Source organism: Ictalurus furcatus, chromosome 22 (assembly GCF_023375685.1).
Source record: "Ictalurus furcatus strain D&B chromosome 22, Billie_1.0, whole genome shotgun sequence".
NCBI classification, from domain to species: Eukaryota; Metazoa; Chordata; class Actinopteri; order Siluriformes; family Ictaluridae; genus Ictalurus; species Ictalurus furcatus.
In genome coordinates this window covers 10,066,435-10,087,913 of record NC_071276.1, presented here as the reverse complement: position 1 = coordinate 10,087,913, position 21,479 = coordinate 10,066,435, and the positions used below count along the sequence as shown (strand labels likewise).

The 21,479-nt window shown below is 37.9% G+C and overlaps 1 protein-coding gene across 1 annotated transcript in view; it reads right to left on the bottom strand.

Moving 5' to 3' along the window:
• The window catches only part of kcnt1b (potassium sodium-activated channel subfamily T member 1b), a 98,977-nt gene extending 78,125 nt beyond the window's left edge, over window positions 1-20,852 (bottom strand). Inside the window, exons 1-3 of the mRNA XM_053610152.1 lie at window positions 19,594-20,852; window positions 17,426-17,471; window positions 16,858-17,025 (exon numbers count right to left, since the gene is read on the bottom strand). Coding sequence (XP_053466127.1) covers window positions 16,858-17,025; window positions 17,426-17,471; window positions 19,594-19,624 — 245 coding nt within the window. The 5' untranslated portion in view covers window positions 19,625-20,852. The remainder of the gene's footprint in view (window positions 1-16,857; window positions 17,026-17,425; window positions 17,472-19,593) is intronic.
• Between the last annotated feature and the right edge of the window lie 627 nt (window positions 20,853-21,479).

Genomic DNA, 21,479 nt, shown 5'->3' with positions numbered 1-21,479 from the left:
AACATCAACCAACAGGGGACTGTAATGTCAGCGTGTGGTTTTATAGCCAGACTGCACACAGACGCTGAGCCTGCCTGAAGACACAGAGGAATTAAAAGACAGTGAACAGAAAGAAAACTACTCATAATGCATACATATGAACGACTGAAGAAACCAAAGGAAACCAAAATAAACAAAGTATCCAAAGTCCAAAAATTATGTATTAACAAGCAAACCACGTATATCTTGTATAATGAATCATATTTGTCAATGTCTATAGTGCAATCCATCCACGGGCTTGAGCATTTAATAACACTATTGCACTAAAAGCAGAGGGAAAAAAATAGACAGAGGGTGAACACAGAATATTAAACAGATGTGTGAATGCAACTAATTATTTGCCGTGGAATTGCTTGGCTGAGAACTGCCGCGCAATCATCACTAGCGCCTAAAATATCATGGTGACGTCTCAGAGAAATCATTTACACATCTGAGTTTGTGGGGATTGAACAGTGATTCTGCTGAATGTGAAGTGCATGTTATGTCTGAATGTGAAACAGGATTAATATTTGATCAGTTTCGTATCTGATCAGTTGCCTTTCAGCATGAAAGGCATCATGACTGCGCAGAACTGTTATGCTCATATGTTCAGTACATTTTGATTATTTCGAACATGCTTTGGCATGAGATTGAAATACAGAACATTGTGGATATGCAGAGCATTATAGTAGAAAATGATGTTGATGTATTTCCACTAGACGCTAAGCAGCTAAATTGCTGGAGCACAAAACACCAACCTGTTGCTTCTAATACCCCCTGCTGTTGCCTTACCAAACACTGTGGCGTACAATCTAGTTCTCTCAGTAAGATTTTCATGAGGCTCTGCATTAACAGTTCTGGTCGCGTAAGAGCACTAAATCCTCCACTCTCCTGTCGAATCTAACCCCTGAGACTGCATCTCTTCACACTGCACTGAGCACCATGACACACACAAACAGTTTCCTTCTCTCTTTTCCCCCTGAAGCATCTTATTACACCCGACAACCAGGGCTTCAACAGTGTCAATTCAACCGCTAATTTAATTGTCAGGGCATGGCTTGAGAGCTCATTTTCAGCACTGCAAGAAAATTTCATACGGACAAATAGAATCATAAGGTTGCACCGATGATGCACTCACCAATCACTTTATTAGGGACATCTGTAGACCTGCTCGTGCAATTATTCAACTGAAGAATAGTTATGGTTTTTCATTATATCGCTGTATTTACAGTATGGTATGGTATGTAATTTTCAGACTTACTGGAGCATGTTCTCAATATTTATGTGTTAATCAAAACCTCCTTACAATCCATCTATTGTGAACAGGATGCGTTTGCCAGGACCGAGGAGACAGTTTTATCTGTGTGCTGACCTTGGCTTAGCAGCCTAAGTAAGATGTTTTGAGAAAGGGTTTTTGGCCTGTAGGCAGTTGAGGACTGAATGTTGAAGGGACAACATCCGTGTATGTACACGAAGCTTCAATGAAACGATTCCTCTTCTACAGGTTTGTGCCTGCTTGCATCTTTATGAAGAAAAAAATCAGAAAAGTACTTCACAGTCCATCACAATGCAACGCATAAAATCATGCAGATACAGGTCAAGAGCTCCAGGTAATGTTCACATCAAACAACAGAATGGAGGAAAATGTGATCTCAGTGACTTTGACTGTGGTACTGATAGAGTTGACAGTTTCATAGAGTTTACCCAGAATGGTTACCCAGAAAAAACATCCAGTGAAAGGCAGTTCTGTAGGTGGAAACACCTTGCTGATGAGAGACATCACAGGAGAATTGAGCTGATAGGAAGGCTACTGTAACTCAAATAAGCACTCTTTACAACTGCGGTGAGCTAAAAAGCATCTCAGAATGCACAAAACATTGAGCCCTGAGGTGGATAGCCTACAACAGCAGAAGACCACATCAGGTTCCACTTCTGTCTGCCAAGAACAGGAACTTTAGGTAGTTCTTCAATACTACAGTTTCAGTGAGCCTGTGCCCACTTTAGCCTAAAGTTGCTGTTCTTGGCTGACAGAAGTCCCGATGTCTCCATTTTGATGTTTGATGTGAACATTAACCAACGTTCTTGACCTGTATCAGCATAATGTTATGCATTGCACTGCTGAAATATGACTGGCTGAACAGATAACTGCATGAATAATTAGGTGTACAAACGTTCCCAATAAAGTGGTTGGTGAGTGTATAATATAGACATCGAATGAAGCCTATAGTGCAAAAAAAAGCTCCTTTAAAGATGAGATGATTTTCACAGACATGGTAACAGTGAGTTAACATAAATCCAGGAAGTGATGGGGCAACCACCATAAGCCTTGATCAATGTTCAAACCACATGAAATCTATTCAATTCAATTTAGAGGAGGAGACCTGCCTCAATCACACAGTGTGCTGATTAACCATTTGAGAGAACATCCTCGTTACATGATCGTGCCCTTGCCTGTATGTTTTTTTTTCTTCTTTTCCTGACGGTAAGGCTTTCTGCTACCCGCCCACTCGCTGTACAGTACATCAGTGACTAATGTGGCCTTTAGTCTAGACTGTAGCGGATGACGAACCACTCAAAGTGCCCAGCGCAGCTAGCTGAGCACTCACCTCCCATCAGCCATCACACTCACACGCGCTCATTAAACACCTCCAGACTCATACAAGCATAAGAGGAAGGCTAAACACCTCCAGATTAAAAAGTGTACGTAGACGGACATCAAAAAGGTCATTTTGCTGATATTATAAGGGAGAACAAACACAGATTAACATTACTAGTATTTCTTCTTTGCGTGCTGTAAGTGTTTTGCATACTAGTGGTATGACATGTATGTACTTATCATCAAACTAATAAAGACCGTCCCACTTTATGTTTTACTTAAATATCCAGCCCCGGCTGCTCCGGCAGCAGACGTGAATCCAACACTCCACATTTAATCACACTCGACAACCGTGGTGAGCAGAAAAGCATCTCAGAATGCACAACACATCAAACCTTAAAGCAGATGGGACACAACAGCAAAAGCCACTCCTGTAAGCCAAGAACAAGAATCTGAGGCTACAGTCAGCACCGACTCATCAAACCTGGACAGTTAAAGATTGGAAAAAGACCAGGAGATGTTCTAATTCATTTAATATTTTTTTTCTCGCATATAAAAAAGCACGAGGCTTTATAGATGAATAGTGTGTTTGTTCTACTTTATAATAACACTTGTGTATAATGTTTTATACTGTAGATGATTCTATAAAAGTCTGTCATAAAAGCCTAACAAGTACATGGACTGCAATTTAACTATAGCTAGAAGCTAGAAGTTAGAAATAATCAGGTTTTGGCCCTTGCTGTCCCATGTTAATCTTGTAAACTACATGTAAATAGCTGGGCTACTGAGCCCAGTTTGTTTGTGCTGTGTCTTGTGAATGTTGTCGTTTAAACAGTTTTACGTTCTCTTAGGTTCTAATTTATGTATAGTATATGTGTTTGCTTGTATGTACTTCGCTGTGATAGCAGTTGCTTTGACAACCAAATTGTTTAAATTAATAATAATAATAATAATAATAATAATAATAATAATAATAATACACTTTATTTTATAGAGCGCCTTTAAAAGCAGCTTCTCAATAGTAATAGTATTTCAGCCTAATTGAGATACTAGTAAAACTTAAAAAAAAAAAAAACATTTTACAATGTTTTAAAATAGTTTTGGTGATTTCTTTGTGAAAGTGACCTCACTGTATCTATTTAAAAGTTACAACTTAATGACATGGACCCTGACACAACACTGGTAATATACACATAATTGCTATGTACTTGAGTGGATAGTATACATAAAACTACTGAACACATTGCTGACAATAATATGGGCATTATACATACATCTGTAGCGATTAAATATTCATGAGATCTCATGAGGTTTATAAATTAGGCCCAGAGGCTTCTTCATATAAAAGGTCATGGTAGTAAAATTCCCACTTTACACAATAGCCAATTGACATGAATGAGCACTCACTAGTAGACATATGGCCTTTAAAAGTATTTTCTTTGTTATATATTACACGTAATGCTTTGATGTTAAGCATGCTCTAAATACAAACATTTTTGTATGTTTTGTAATAAGGTTGCTTCATCAGGTCTCTCATCATATCTTTAAAATGTGGAACAAAACACTGCTGCAAAGGACGGAGATTAAATCATGAAGAAGAAGCTGCTCATTATACCACCATTGTTCACAGACTTCACCATTGTGTACAGAAAACACTTCAAATATTTTTTTTTCTCAAATATTACCTTGATTATACAGGTGCATCTCAAAAAATGAGAATATCATGGAAAAGCTCATTTTTCCCGTAATTTAATTCAAAAAGTGGAATTATAAATTCTTTATTCTAATATTTTGAGATATTGGATTTTTGATTTCCATGAGCTGTGAGCCATAATCATCAAGATTAAAATAAAATAAAGGCTTGAAATATTTCACTTTATGTGTAATGAATCTAGAATATATGAAAGTTCAACTTTTTGAATTAAATTACAGAAAAAAAATACTTTTACACGATATTCAAATTTTTTGAGATGCACATGTAATGATGAAACGGTGTTTAATAAGATTTTCCCCTATGTAGCACCATAGAGGTGTTATGGCATTGTCACAGTGGACTGTACTGAAAATTAGTTTCATATAATTATAATTATACACATATTTACGTTGACTGTTTTTAAGCAAAATGTCATCATATTCTTTGAGTTTCGTGATGTTTTACCGTTTAAAGAATCTTTGCAAATACACTTTTAAATGGCTCATGAATTTGTGAGTTTTGTTTAATGGAACCGAAATGAACAAGAAATAAGGCAAGTTAGTATTTAATCATCAGAAAGTCATGAATCTTCCTGATATTTACTCCAGACTCCTTGTGATAAATCATACTGGCCATTACTCAACAAAGTTGCATAAAAACAAATGAACAGTATGATATGTATGAACAGTACAGTAATGAGCAGTTTCTATACAGTAACTATTAACTCCGGTCGATTGGAAACAAGACTTCGCCCACACGCCCCTTACCAGGCACAGGCACATTATATAGCCATAGCACATAGTCATATTTAATACATGTATTTAATTTATTCAGGTGTAAGGGTACAAGCCAATAAAAAGCAAGTACTAGAGGGTTTTTAAAAAAATAGCAACTATATATAATCACAGCTTTTAATTTTCTCTATTCTTTATACCTTTATTCTCAAAATCCTATATTTATAATAGCTTACGAAGCTCGGTGGTGGCTAAAAGGGACAGAAAGGAGAAAGTTGATCCACACAAGTCAGGAACTGGACGCAAAAAAGTATGTAAAATACCATTAAGCACAATCAGCACCATAATTTTTAAGAAGTTTCAAAAGTTCACAGTTTCAGAATTTCACTTTAGTTGATATTGACGTTGTCAAGAGTCAAAATCAGCAGGCAGATATCATTCCTAGCCTACACAAAACACGTCTTATGGTCTTAAGTAGCCTAGGTTATGTGAACATAAATCAAACCAACCGTGCATATCTTTGTCATCTCAAAGCTCAGTCTATGATGTAATCTGTAATACAGTCACATGTGCACTTCCTTTCCCCTCACCCGCCACAGTCTAAATTTTGCTCGTGAATCAAGTTCATTAAAGTAAAAAAGCCATGACCTAAAGTAAAAAAAAAGTCATTTATTTTTCTGTGTTCATAGTTTTAGTTGTTGTTTTGAACTATATACAGTACATTTCAAAATCTGCACTTGCATCCGTCTCCTCTACGTGTCCCTGACACAAAGTCACAGCTTTCACCTCATTTAAAGTCTGTGTCAAAGTCTTCTCTGCCACCCCCCTCTGGTTTAACTATTTATGGTGGTTATTTTCCATGCAATTACCCAAACACGATGATTCTGTTATCAGCACAAGCCTAACTGTAAAGGAAAAATAAGCTGATCCAGTGTAAAACATGGAGGACACTTTAAAGCTGTTTTTAGACCTGGTGGTCTAGGGCTTTTTTGATGACATCATAAATCCTGCTAAGCTCAAACCTTGGTTTCCTCTGCCAAGAGATTAAGCTATTAATGCCAATAGGATAAGCCTGAACATGCATCTAAACCAATACAAATCTGCTGCCTGGATAGCATGTAAGTTGACTGTGGAACTCAGTCGTGTGGACCAATTTCATGTTCACACCATGTGCAGCGAGAAAATGTTGGACTCACAGCGGTAAGTCCTGGCTCATCAAAACTGTGTGGGGATTTTGATTAAGTAGATGATTGCAATGAGGTGAAAACACGTGTCTGCAAAAACATGACAGCTGATTCTGGTTACATTTAGGCCTGTCCTTTTTAATCACAAAAAAACAATTGCTTCTAGGCAGAATTGGTCACACAGCGTCACATGCTAAGAAACACAAAACTAGAACAAAAGCACCTTTAGATAGCATTACGCAGTGCATAATTCAGGTACCTGGCCTACACTAGAGACATGTGTGCCACTTCTGTCGTAGTGGCACCACAATCCTGCCTCTACTGAGCAGAAAAGCACTGTATTCTCACCACTGAAATTAAGTCTCGGTTCAGTGAATCCAGTAAAAAAGACAGTGAAAGGGAAGATTGATGTGACTGGCTGTAATAAGAAGCGGCGAAAAACTGCTGGTGCTCTGGAGTCGTTCTGACATGAGTGATTTTTCCCTTTCCACTTGTCAGTTATGTGGCTCTCCAGCTCCCACATATTTAAATGCAGACACACATAGATATACACGCACACATACACACACACACACACACACACACACACCCAAGAAGCAGAAGGAAAGACCTCAAACCACTCGATTTGGAACACATCCCTGGAGATAATCACAGTGCATAAACGACACCTGTAAACACACACACACACATACCCCTTGGCATAATGAAGCATGTAGAGATTCCCTCTCTGAACGCCTACACTCTGTGACCAAGCAGAGGTGGACAGAGCAGCCAAACACTGTACTAAAAAAATGACTCAGGTAACAAGAGAAATGGCTCTCAAATTCTGAGAAAAAAAATGACCACCGCTATAATAAGTATCAATTTTAAATGTCTATACAAATTCAGTTCAGCTCACTACAAATTCAAGTCTATTCTTTTCTCACCCAAGTACAATGATTTGGCATCTGATGGCTCCAAATGTAAAAACACTACCCAGGCCGTTCAAAACACACACAAACAGTATGCACACACATTATTATATTAAAGGTGGGGCCAGAAAGTAGAATGCTATGTATCCATTCATCCATTACAGGGTCGTGGGGGAGCCTGGAGCCTATCCCAGGGAACTTGGGGCATAAAGTGGGGGATACTCTGGACGGTGTGCCAACCTATCGCGCACGCCCGTTCACACACTACATACATTTTGGAAATACCAATCAGCCTACAACGCATGTCTCTGGACTGGGGAGGAAACCAGAGTACCTGCAGGAAACCCCCGAAGCACGGGGGGAACATGAAAAACTCTGCACGCACAGGGTGGAGGTGATATTCCAATCCCCAACCCCGGAGGTGCGAAACAAACATTCTAACCACTAATTAGCGTTTTCCATAGCTACCATTTTGCTGGATGACATATGGCACCAAGCAAAATCAGCCCTTATGTGGGCATACACTGTAAGGTGTGCATATATACACACACATGATCTCTCTAGGTTCCTATGTGAAAAAGGCAGCTTTATGGTCCTTTCACACTGAGCGCGAATAAGCGACGCGAATGTTTGATGAGATGACGCCTTTGACTCGAAACAATAGATCCCTATGGAGCTATTCACACACGGTAGATTGAAGTGATACAAAAAATTAATGCAGGACTGTCTATACCTGAGACAGGTAGAGGCTCACAGGCTGGCCGAGGCGTTTCGATAAAGTGTAAGTCATTTCACAATATAGCCTAATGTTAATGTTAACGTTTTTAAAGTCCTTATAGCACAGCACTGTTGAATTCTGAATTCTGATTGGTCAGAAGGTGTTGGTTCATTTTCTGTAACACCATGATTCTGAGAGTAGTTCAGACAGGCGAGGACTTTAAAAGAGCATGTATAATAGTTGATAATGTGAAGTTTTCTGTGCGGAGAAGATTTTTGGAAGGAGTCTTCAGTGTCGATGCAACAGTCACAGGTAAAGCTGTTTTATTTTCCGACTCAGGAAAGTCAGAGGACCGTGCACTGTGCTCTTGGTAATATGAAAAGCTGTTTTTTCCTTGTTTTTATTAACTTCAAGAGAGAGAAAAAACTGAGAGGCTGATACATGGCAGTTTATAAGATGAAATATCATCATATTAAATCTAATATCACATCACTGGTTCCTCTGTGTGTTTTTAAAATATAACCAGGTCTACTACAGTCATAACCACAATAGAGTATTTTGTAGATATCCCACAGCCCTAATCACAGCCTGTATAAACAGTCCTAGTGTTTTCCTGCTTGTTCACAATTTACTTTCAACCCCTGAGTGTGTTCCCAATTCTTACTATTTTCCAGTTGCGACCTTGTTTGTGTTTTCTGCTTTTGAGTGGAGATTTGTCCATATTACAGAATTCGTACAGATTCGTACACATAATGAAATTACAGGACTTTCAAGGACTTTTCAAGCACTACTTTTTTTACTACCATCCATTTTCCATACTGCTTATCCTACACAGAGTCATGGGGGAGCCTGGAGCCTCTCCCAGGGGACTCAGAGCACGAGGTAGGGGACACCCTGGATAGGGTGCCAACCCATTGCAGGGCACAATCACACACACACACACTCACACACTACAGACAATTTAGAGACGCCGATCAGCCTACAACGCATGTCTTTGGACTCGGGGAGGAAATCGGAGTACCTGAAGGAAACCCCTGAAGCACGGGGAGAAGAGGCAAGCTCCACACACACAGGGCAGCACAGGAATCAAACCCCCAACCCTGAAGATGTGAGGAAAACGTAATAACCACTAAGCCACTGGGCATATTCTTTATTTTTTCTTTTTAAATTCCAAAAAAATTTATAATAATAATAATAATAAAACAACCAATTTTTATATGGTGCCTTTTCCAGCCATGCTGGACTATATTAGCATTTCTCAGGCATTGCTTCGTCTCCACCATAACGTCAGTATACTCCAGGTGAGTGACAGGAGCACTTCTGCCAACAACTTTCAGTAGAAAGTCGCTAAATGTCGCTAGATGATGCCGTGCGTTAATTAGCATATTCATTACATCACCGCGTCATATTGGCATTTCCAATAAAGCTCTTCTCATTTACATATTTTCTGTTTCTGTTGTCAGACAACGAAACGAGTATGAAATAGTGACTGAAACGCGGCCTGTTAAGAGACTACATGTTCACCAGCTGTCACGTCCAAGCTGCTGCTCTGCTTAAATCCTGATTTATAGCCACATCGTCTGACAAAATCACCATTCATATAAGTTAAAGACAACAGGTGTGCAGTGATTTCAGTTACATTTACATGTAAAATGGTCGCTCAGAGAGAAAGTTAGAAGCAAATGAATGTGCTGCTCCTCACTGCTCCTCACTGAGCAGAATAGCTGTGGAGAGAGGGAAAGAGAGAGAGAGAGAGAGAGAGAGAGAGAGAGAGAGAATGAATGACATGCTTGTGGGGCAGTAATGGCCACTTTCTTCTATGGAAAGTAGTTAAGGTTTGCCCAAAAAGTTGATAGATTTGTCGCTAGGTGCTTTTTTTGAAAGAAAGAAAAAAAGTCGGTCTGAAAATTTGACCGGAGCTGTCTCTGTTACAATGAGTGAGTGAATAGCAGGAGAAGGAGAAGGAGGAGGAGGAGGAGGAGGCGGAGTGGGAAGGGCTGCAGTGGTGCGTCAGTGGGTGCAGTGAGTGAAAGGATTGTATTTGTGTTCTATCAAAAATAAAGACTTTATGTTTTAGCAATTTCATATTTGTTGATTTTTTTTTTATATAATTCAAGCACCTTTTAAGCACCACTAGATAAAATATGGCTATTTTCAAGGTTTTCCAGTACTTAAATTTCAACAAGCCAAATTCAAGCACTTCAAGCACCTTGTATGAACCCTGATATTACATCTTTTGACCCTGAGGTTTAGAAAAGCCGTAACAACTTAACTTATTTATATCAAACTCCCTCTGGCTTTAGTGTATATACAACATAAAAGATGCCCTCTCACACATTCATACATGCACACAAGAAGGCACACACATACACACACACACACACACACACACATTGCTTGTTTCATATGAGAATGTACAAACCCTGGGTATTTACTCTACTTTTTTTTTTTACTATTACTACTCTTTCATTTTGGTTCATTTTGAAATGTCACTTTGCTGTCCTTTAACACAGATCTTTAAACTGGTTCATGTCTCTGGAGAGGAAACCAAACCTCTCTCACTACCTATTTTAAGACAACGTACATTATTTATCCACTTCAAAGCAGAGGGGTGATAACGGCAGGTTTGATTTTACATATAACTGAGGGCAACCTCTTCATTGTGTGTGTGTGTGTGTGTGTGTGTGTGTGTGTGTGTGTGTGTGTGTGTGTGTGTCTGTGTGTGTGTGTGTGCGTGACTAATTCCCCGATATAGTGGTGAGAAACAATGCTTTCAGATATAAACAAGAATAAGAGTGAAACCCTAATCACTATTTCACTGATCATGTAAGCATATTAAACAAATCTTTTCTTTACTGCTTTGACTAATCATTCGATTAAAAAAATGCAGTCTTTGTATACAGCGTTCAAATGTTGAAACTGAACAAGACATGTTGATGAATTGAATTTAAATATGCAAGGAATAAATATGTAAGAAATAAAACACACAACAGTGCTTGCTGTTATTGGAAAATAATCAATGGCAGGGGATGAAGGTTTTTTTTCCGCTATAACAGCAAGTGTTTTATTCATCTTACTCTATATGACAGAAATGTTTTTTTATCTGTTTATAGTACAGATGCACTGATGTATCAGCCGATAGTTTAAAAACATCCGATGGTCATGGCCGATTATATCCTGTCAATCAAAAGCGGGCGGGAAAACACATAGATTTCATGCTGTGTATAAAGAAGAGGTCTCTTGTGTGGAATGACGAAAAAAACTGCAGTTTGTAAGCTCTGTAATCTCTGCACTGCTAAAACTTTACACCGGAAGTGAGCGGCAGTGAAGCGGGAGTTTCGACGTCGAGTCTAATTTTTAAAAAAACATTTTGCTGCGCTGCTCGAGCTGCTCGCGCTGAATTAAAGCGCCAGTACACCGTAGAAAGATTTAAATGAAATGAGTTGACAAAAAAGTAGTATATATTGAACAGAAAAGTATATTTGCAGAGTTGTATATTTCATATCCAGTTAATGTTAATATATGAAAAAGTTTATATTATATATTACCAGTTTGATGTAATTGATGAAGTAGAAATGTTTTTGTTTGTGGTGAGTGAATGTGAGACTAACAGGAGTTTTTTAGAATTCAATCAATGTTAATATGAATTAATAACGTTCAATAAGTTAAGAAATCTTTCTTTAATCTTCAGAATTTAGTTCATGTGTTGATGTTAATTAGAGTAATGTGTTTCGTGTTTATGAGACCAGTTACTGTGAAACAACTTCTTCACATGGAGAGAATAAAGTGTTTATTTGCATTTCCTTCAAAATTGTGGAATTAATTATTATTAATTTAAAAGAAGGCATAAAAGGCAGAACTATCGGTATCGGTCAATATCACTCTGAATAATCAGTTCTCGGTATCAGCTGAGAAATTTCGTATCGGTGCATCTCTAGTTTATAGTTATTTTCGACGTTGTAGAATGCCCACAAGACAAGTTAGTTACTGCTTTCACTTAGTATGATATAACAGCTATAAACAGTATTTCCCTCACCAGCTTCTCTTTTCATTCATATTCAACAGCAGACAAAGTAAAAAAAAAAAAACCTCCTGAAAGAAGAGACACCTTTGGTAATATGTTACTCGAGTGAAAGTCTACATATTTACATTTCTATTACATTTCTACATTTACATTTCTATTTGAGTTAAAGTACAAAAGCACCAATCTTTAACTGTATTTAAGTGTCAAATATAAAAGTATTGCCATTTTAGTTGAACAGTTTCTACCACAATAACTGCTACAGTTGCAATCAAAATGATTCAACCCCCATTGCAAATCAGGTTTATTGTCAAAATATACAGACTTTCAACTGTTTGCAATGAACAAATCAAACAAAAACAATTGAAATAGTTCAACACAATGAATGCTTCAAGTGGTTTTCCCAAATTCAACTGAAAATGCAACTTATAATGACTGTAACATTTGTGTTACAGTCAGTTGTGACATTTGTGAGTCATTCTGGTGTTTTACTTTGCCTATTTCTAGACCATTTTTCTGCACATCACAGAAAAACAGAAACAAAAATTCATGCACACTTTACAACGCGACAAAGGGATGCCGAGATAAATCTATCCATTTCTCAAAATCATAACTACTAATTTTCAATATAATACCTTGGACCCAATGGGAACCCTCCATTCAAGTACATTTCAATTGCTACAAAGTTTTAGTGCCCAAGGTTTCTCTGATCACAGTAACAAACAGAACAGATAAAAGTGCCACTGCTAATGAAGCAGAGCGGTAACTATTCATTAACCAAACTTACTGCCAGCAATTTATTTCCTTTAAGAACAGCCATAAAGAACACACATATTTTATGAGCTTGTGTACAGCGTACAGTAACAATGAGACTGGAAGGGAATCTGGTCACTAACAAGGCAGTTCATTTAAAGCTTGGTGGCAAATGGATATCATATACACACGCTGAAATCCTGCTTTTAATTCAATTTAATAATGAGAATGTGGAATTTTGAGGAATTAGCAGAGTAATCATCATGAATAATGACATTATCTCACAATATTTTAAGGGTAATGTTTCATGATATGGAATATATTGTAAAGTGAAACAAATGATAAAGAAAACATTTCTGTAAAACAACGTTTAGTCATTTTTTGCTTCCTGAATGAATTGACTGAAAATTAATGAGCTTAGATAAAATGAGCTAAGTTACTCAAAAAAAGTCATCCGCTACAGATTACTAATTACTACATTAAAATCGTAATTTGATTACATTACTGATTACTGCATGTAAAAAGTAATCATATAACTAATTACTTTACTTTCACGTTACTTTCAATACCTACAAACTACACTACAAAAATACACTACAAAGTGATTCATAGTTCTTTCAGTAATTTTAGTGAGCATCAATGTATGACATGATCAGAAAAAGCTGGGTTTATCATAAAACGTGTCTCGGGTGTTGTCACTGATTGTAGAACTACCAGACTGATACAATATCAAACTTTTCTAACTAGGCTAGTTTGGTGTCGCTAGCCAAGGAGAGACACAACTAAGCTATCACTGTATGGGTTTAGCTGCTACAGTGCCATGTAAAGTACATTATCTTTCCTTATGCTCTGCTCATATCATGTTCACGTAAACTGGAACTCATATAGACATTTAGACACCTTGTTTTCCTGATCAGCATGAGAGGATGTTACTGTTTCAGTTTCAACCCCTTTACTGGTTAAAAAACAAAACAAAAACGGTGTATATCCATTTTCCTCACACTGACTATGAGCTAGTGTTTGGCAGAATTGAGAGCCATCAACCAATAAGACACGAGTATTTCCATGTATTTTCCAGTGAACACAGCTCACTTCTTTTACTGACGTTCAGTTCCTTAGTGACAAACTGCTCCGAGTGGAGAATTATTCAGGGCTAAAGAAAAAATCTTCGGGGCAAAACATGATTTAAAAAAACAAAGCATTTTACTTAATATTGTTTTTTTAACAATAAATTTGTAATGCAAGTAACATAATTTTATTGACATCAGTAACTGTAATCAAATTACATAAATTTAAAATATGTGTTACATTCCTACATTATCAGAAAAGGTCATTAGATTACAGTAACAATGGCCAATGACCAATGTAAATAACAGTGTCTGATTGGTTGAATACATTCTTGGCTTGTTTATTTTATTTGGAGGCACATTGTTTATATGCATCATTTCAAAGATTAACACAATTAATGTGACCAGTAATGTGTTTGTGTCATAACGACCACCTCCTAATCAGGAATAAATGGTCACATTGAGTCAGAATTTTTGGATCTTTTGAAAGTGAAGCAACTGGGATGGTTTTTAATACAGCTGTCTGTCCAAGGCAATAAATCACAACATAACTATTTTGTTTGCTTCTTCAGATTTGTGAAGGTTTGATAAAATGTGAGAAAATCTATCACCTTTAATATAGTGTTTCATACAAAAGTGTCGGCAACCCGTACCAAATTACATATTTTGTTAATTTTTGAAGTGAAAAGAAGCAAACACAACCTCTGTGGCAATTTTTAAAAAATATTTCATGAAAAATAGAAAACAATATAATAGTAATGGTGGCATAGGCAAAGGTTTGGATGCACTATGAAGTACCTGCTTAGCACAGCTTGCAAATGTTTTTTATAGCCAGTGAGGAATCTTTCCAGTCTTGTTTAATGATATTTTCCTAGCATATCTAGGAGATATTCTTTGGTCATGTTGTATGCACAGCATATTTAAGATCTACACATAGATTGTCAATGATGCTGAAGTCAAGGGACTGTGAGGGCCATTCCAAATCCTTCAGCTTGCAATTCTTGAAGTAGTTCTGGTGGATTCTGAGGTATGTTTTGGATCATTGCCCTTATTAGATGCAGAAGCCAATCTTGGTTTCTGTCTCACATTTGCTTACAGAATTTGCAGATATTTCCTGGAATCCATTCTTCTGTCTACCTGTGTAATGTTTCCTGTGCCAGTACTTGCCACACAGCCCTAAATTATAACCCCCATGTTCCACCCCATGCTTAACAGTTGGAAAGTTGTTGTTTTCATCAAATCCTGCTTCTTTTTTCTGTCTCTAACAATACCTTTTTATTTTATTGGTCCACAGCACTAAAATGCCTCTGGTTCATCTAGATGATGTTTTGCGTAGTTCAGATGTTGACTTTTGGGAAGAGGTTGCAGGTAAGGTTTCCTTCTGATGATTCTTCCATACAGATCATATTTGTGCATACAACGCTGCACAGTAGAATGGTGCACCATCACTCCTGTGTCAGCTAAACCTTCTTGCAGCTACTTGCTGTCATGTGGGATTTGCTGTCATGTGGCATATAGGGATTTGTCTTTGCTTTGCTTTGCTGTGCTTTGACTAATGACCAACTCTTTCACCTTCTACACAAAATGGCAATGGGTGCACTTTTAAGTCAGAATAATGGTAAGTTTTATTCCGTAAGACCGCTATCTATTATCTATTATTGTATCTCGTTGCCCTACAGTAATATTAAATACCACAGGATAGCACACAGCACTGTGACAAAGTATCAAAGCCACCAACAGAAAACAATATCATATCAAGTACGTATTTTCTCTCCAAGCTCAAGTGTACTAAAGAATTGGAAGAAATATGAAACATTCATTTGAAATTTAAAGCATATAATTATAGGCAGCAGCTTCCTGTCATTGAAATAAGTCAGAAAAAGAGATTTGGACAAAAGATAGCCTTGAATTTATTATAAAGGACTGAGTCATTTAGCAAATGCTGCAGTGATATTTAAACTCTGATCCATTCAGCCTTGTACTGTTTCTCTCTTTCACAACACTGTTGGTTCAGCACCAGATCTGAGGACAGCTCCCTCAGCACACATTTTTCTACACAGCGAGCACACTGAGCATGTGATCTAGCTTCAACTGTACAAAACATCTTCTGAGTGTGTGTAAAGACCTGTGCCTGATACTTGCAACAAGAAATATTTTTTGTCGTTGTGCAATTCTTTATACTAAACAGAGATAGTGCTTGGACCTTCACATCGTAGCATATTCATAAGCACTGCAGTAAACATTATTCATTTGTCATTACTAAGAGCTCACTAAGAAAACTTTAAAGGGTGTTCTATGTAGTATTTACAGTACCTACAGTCTTAACCTTTATGGAAGGGTATTTACTGTATTTACCTTATGAAGAAATATGAAGCCAATATGACAGAAACGGAACAGATATTTCAAGATTAGTAGAAACAAACTACATAGGGTATAAAATAGGGCTGAGCGATATGAAAAATATATCAGTATACTTGAGGACATTTCTACGATACACGATGTGTATCACGATGTATAATTTAGCTAACAAACTGTACACAAATCAGTAGTAAAATAAAAAAAACTACAACATTAAATTGACTTTGACGAGACTTTTCTTTAATGCCTACAAAGACAAAGCAGATTGATGTTGTTGTTTTTTAAAAAGACATCAAATCAATGGCATCCATTCAGTACTATTTAATTTGTAATTATTACAAACATGAAAAATACCAACACATCACCATACCAACAATATTTCAGAAAAGTGTATAGTGTAATCATTTATCAAGATATGAATGTTATATCGCCCAGCCCTAGTTTAAAAGTTAAGGATAAAAAAATTACAAATATACTACAGTGTTTTTCATATAAAGACAACATTATATAAAGTCTTATCCACCACCACTGCTTTACGAAAATTGTACGCAACTGACGTTCATTTGTTGTGAAGGCACAATATAGGCACCCGTCAAGTAATGTTATCCAAATATTATGAAGTCTTGCAAAAATGTGTATTAAAGGCACACACATAACAGCTTGTTGCATGATTCCCTCTGATATTCATTTCATCACACACTCTCAAGCTCCAGAAAACGTATTAAGAATGCATGCATTTACCCAGGCCTCATAAACTCTTTATAAACATAGGACCCCATGTGTGATCTGTAGAAACACTTTTACCTGTCGTCATTCTGAAACGACTGATCCCCCAAAAGCAGGTCTCTGAAGCGGTAGCGCGGTGGGAGAGGAGGAACCTCCGAGTCCACATCGGCCATCTTCAGCGCCGAGCTGTCCAGAATCAGTCCAGTGTTTCCAATGCTGGTCTTCTTAACCGTTTCAGCAGGCGGCCTGACAGAAAAAAAAAACATGAGAAACATGCTGACAAATAACAGAAATGTCATGCAGAAGCCATTCCAGCAGAACTGGCAAAATTCTACACAGCTGGAACGGGCAGTGACTGACAATGACATATGAGGTGTAGAATTTGTAAATATGTTGCTATAGCGTCCTGCTCTCTTCTGGTATACTGCACTCACATGTGCTTTGCTAATTTAGATGCATGTTGATTGTTTGATGGAGTGCACTTAATCACTTAAGGAAAAAAAAAAAGCTTTAATAGGTATATACCAGTGTTTAACGGTATTGTGAAAAACGTTAATGCCGGTTCTTACGCAGACGTCTGCACACAAGCTTATACTGATATCTGAACATAAAAAGTTTGCAAAGCATTAAAACTGTAAGTGCCTACCTGTCACCAGGGTTGGATGGGCGCTGTGGTGGAGTCATACTCGCCTCTGGAAACAGAGACAATCGTTAGTTACTTCCATAAAAAGACAGTCCATTCAGACAAGTTTTATGAATGAATAACTGACATTATGATGTAAAATCCAAGCAGATCCCTTCAAGACCTTTTTCCCCCACGTTCAGTCAATGTGTTAAACCAATTTTCATTTAAGGTCCGCCGGGCGATGTGTGGTAATTTCCGTCTCTGTCTATTCAAATGTGAAGCCGGTGAATCACCAGCAATTACATCCAAGCAGCATCCTGGTATATCTCCTAAGCAGCACCTCCAGATCCACTTTTACCGACAGCCTGCCTTTTACGTAATTATAGGTCATTTCTGAAAGCATGTTTAATAGACGGTTTACAGGGAACAGCCCGGAATTACACCTTAAGGCCAAACAGGACGTCTGAGGACTAATTCTCATTGTTATTATGTTGTCCTTGTGGCAAAAGGGTAGACTGTAGCAAAGTAGGTCCTCTGTAATTTCTAGAATGTTCTCTGCATGTTCTCCTTTGAGTGCCCTCAGGTGTGTGTGTGTGTGTGTGTGTGTGTGTGTGTGTGTGTGTGCGCGTATGTATTGTGCAGAGGTGAGGCGTGGGTGCAGGGTGACTTTAATGGCAGAGGTGTAAACAAAAGAGCAATGTGTTGTTGAGGCTGCTGTGTGGATTGTGTTTACACTTTGGCGCAGACAGTCGCAAAAAGACCTGAGTGTCAGCACTCAGATATATGGTATTCATTTTTTAAAAAGTAGCTTGGGCAGCTTTGAGAAGTACCAGCGAGGTTGTTATGTTTTTTAATTTCGAAGCAGTAATCCCTCTGCAGTGTGTCTTAATAACTGAGAGGGAGAGATGCCAGAAGGGGGAAATGTGTGATAATTGAAAATGGAATATGATATCAAATATACATAGTGGCTTCACAGACACAGTCACAGAGCACTCAACAAATATTGGCTAATTTGCTTAATTGATTTATAATAGGCTGTTTATCGCTTTTTATATAATATCCATAGTTGACTGGGAAAACAGTCGACAGGGGTGTGGAAAAGAAGTAGACGCAGCACGCCTTGGAATAAGTCGTGACGCCCTGACTCTGGGCTCTGGGCTTCATCTCTGAGAGGTCTGATACTCTATCTGATTTATGCAGAGTTGAATCATGTTCATTTAAATCATGTATTTTGAAACAAACAAACAAACAAATAAACAAACAAATCCCAGTATTATGAACTAAAAACTAAACTAAAACTAAGTGAACTAAAACTACACTCTCAGAAATAAGGAAAAATAAAGTTCTGTACTGTTTCTAGTATATTTTATGCACCTTTAGTGTCTATCCTTTATCTGAGAAGATGCATTTGTTTAAAAATGTTTCAAGGTACATCAGTGGTCCTTAATGTCCAATGTGTATATTATATTGTTCACGTTTCCAGGTAAAAAATACATACTACACGTACAAAGGATGTTTGATGATACCACGCCAGCGACAAGGAAATTTCTGAGCGTACATGAAGCCAGTGCAGTAATAATCATGATGTTGCCCCGAGGAAAACAATTCATATATTCTACAAAAACAACTTCAACAACAACAACAACAACAAAAGAAAAAAAAACAGGAGCTTCGCCACGTCCATGTCAGTACCTTCAGCTGACAGTGAAAAGAAATAATCTTTAAAGTGATCTGTGTGTAATTATCAGCAGACTCCCTCCATCATTCAACTCACAACACTATGTTTCTAGAGTGTTTTTGACAATACAATATTTCATCGCTCTCACACTTTGTCAGGTTCAGAGGAGAATAAATGGTGGTTTCATTACGCCAGTGATGCACTACTGCTGTTTAAGCTAATACCTCAGTAAATCATTTGTGTTTATCAACACATTCAGTGTTTGTAGAGACTGGAAGCTCAGTGGATAAGCTGTGAGCTGCTGATTGAAAGGTTCTGGGTTCAAAACCCACACTGATAGTGCTGGGTCTCAAGTGTAGGTCGATTTGGATAAAAAAAAAAACAAAAAAAAAACAGCCCAGCAATGAAATGAGCAAAGGTAATAAGGAATGTATTCTAGAGCTGTGAGCTCTGAGAGTTATGCGGACAGTTATCTGTAAGGTTTTGATAGGCTATGTGTGAGGTATCTTACCTGGCTGTGGCTGAGTGCGCGGTCCCATCATTGTAAAGAAGCGTCCTGGTGGCGAATCCAGCACCACACATTTTCCTCCAAATCCGCAGCTTTAAGAGTCCACACAGGACTTCCTATCGTAATGTCCTCTCTGTGTCTCGATGTCGGAGTGAATGCATGAAACGGGTGGGTGACGACCCCGAGTGGAGAAGCTACACAAGCCCACCGGGTCTAATACAGCATCCAGCATCTTCTCTCGAACCCTAGTGGTGTGAAGACGAGCTGCTCATCATTACCGGCTGAAACGTCTTCCTTCATTTCTCCCATCTGTCACTGTATGGCTTTGAAGGTTTACACATCACACAGTCATTCAGGACACTAACATGTAGCCTAAGTGGACTTGAACTGGAAATCAACTCCTCCTATGGGATTCGATCCAAAAAAAATATACATATAGATCCTTTGCTTTGAAATCTGCTTTGGAAGAAGTTTTCCTCATATGAGTCCAGTACGACAAATATACCTGAGGATCTGTCGCTGTTCATTAAAAAAAAAAAAAAATAGGAAAATGTAAAGATAGAGGGGGAAAAACGCAAAAGCGCAAGGTCTTCCTTCAGCGTCCTCTCGGTGCGGTAAAAAGACGCTGGCTGAAACCCAAACGACTGCCTCGTCCCTTTATAAGTGCCCTACCTAGTGTTAGGATAGCGGTTTATCCGCACTACAGAGTGCACAGCGTGTCCTGTATTCTGCACATTTTGGGATTAGCCTGCTGTCACTTCTGTACATGACTCTCAAATGGCTCCCTACTCCCTAGCTTAAAATAATAATAATAATAATAATAAGCTTCAAGTGCACTAAATTTGTCCAGCATGGAGACATTTAGGATTCAGCCGCTGTCACCTCTGTATAGGAGTGAGCTAGAGGCTTGTGCTCGTCCTAAAAGCTTGACATCTCGTTCAGAGTTGACAGCGCCATCTCCTGGAGAACTCTGGGACTTTCTTTACCATGCACACGACCCAAGAGAGTTCAAGCAAGTTCCCAAACCCAGTCCTTGAGGACCTCCTGTCCTACACGTATGAGAGTTTTCCTAATTGGCTAATGAGTAGCCCTTCCTGTGTGTTGAAACAGGGAAAATACTCAAATATGCAGACCAGTTGGGGAAACTGTTCTCCTGAGAAAGCCTGGTGTTTTCTACAGGAAATTCCAGACTGTTCTATACACAAGAAAATCCTACTTTAAACTTCAATCCGTGTGAAACTACTAAAATACTTAAAACATGATCTGACTTCATCACATTGTAATATTGCTTGTGTTTAGACAAAAATACACACCATTGTATTATGTGTGATTTATTCAAATGGTCTCCACTCAATATTAGAAGGCATTTTCACTAGTTGGAATTTATTTAGAAATGTGTACATCTTAACTACCCTAATTATTTGTGACAGTATCTGATAGCATATTCTTCATCTTATCAATGAAGACATTCTTCACATTATTTTGTCTTACTCCTTTAGTCAAGAAAGTGTTTGGGAAGAAATCATTTAGGTATAAGGCCCCTGCAAATTGGAATAATCTACATATTAATACGTATTAATGCTAGGCAAACATTCATACTTTGTGTTAATTTTGTAGTGGTGTGTTTGCTGTTTTAATCGAATATAGCGATTGTTGTTGTTGTTGTTGTTGTTGTTGTTGTTGTTTTTGTCTTGTGTTATGTTATTGAATTTTTTTTTGTATTAGGACCACCTTGAAAACGAACTGAAGCATCACAAGGGATTTATCTTAAAGAATAAATTTGTTACAAAAGTAATGATCTTTTACCAGAGTGTCTCCTGAGAAATTCTCAGTAAGTCATTTCTCTGACTAATTCCCTCATTACCCAGTCATTACCTTTTGGTGGATGG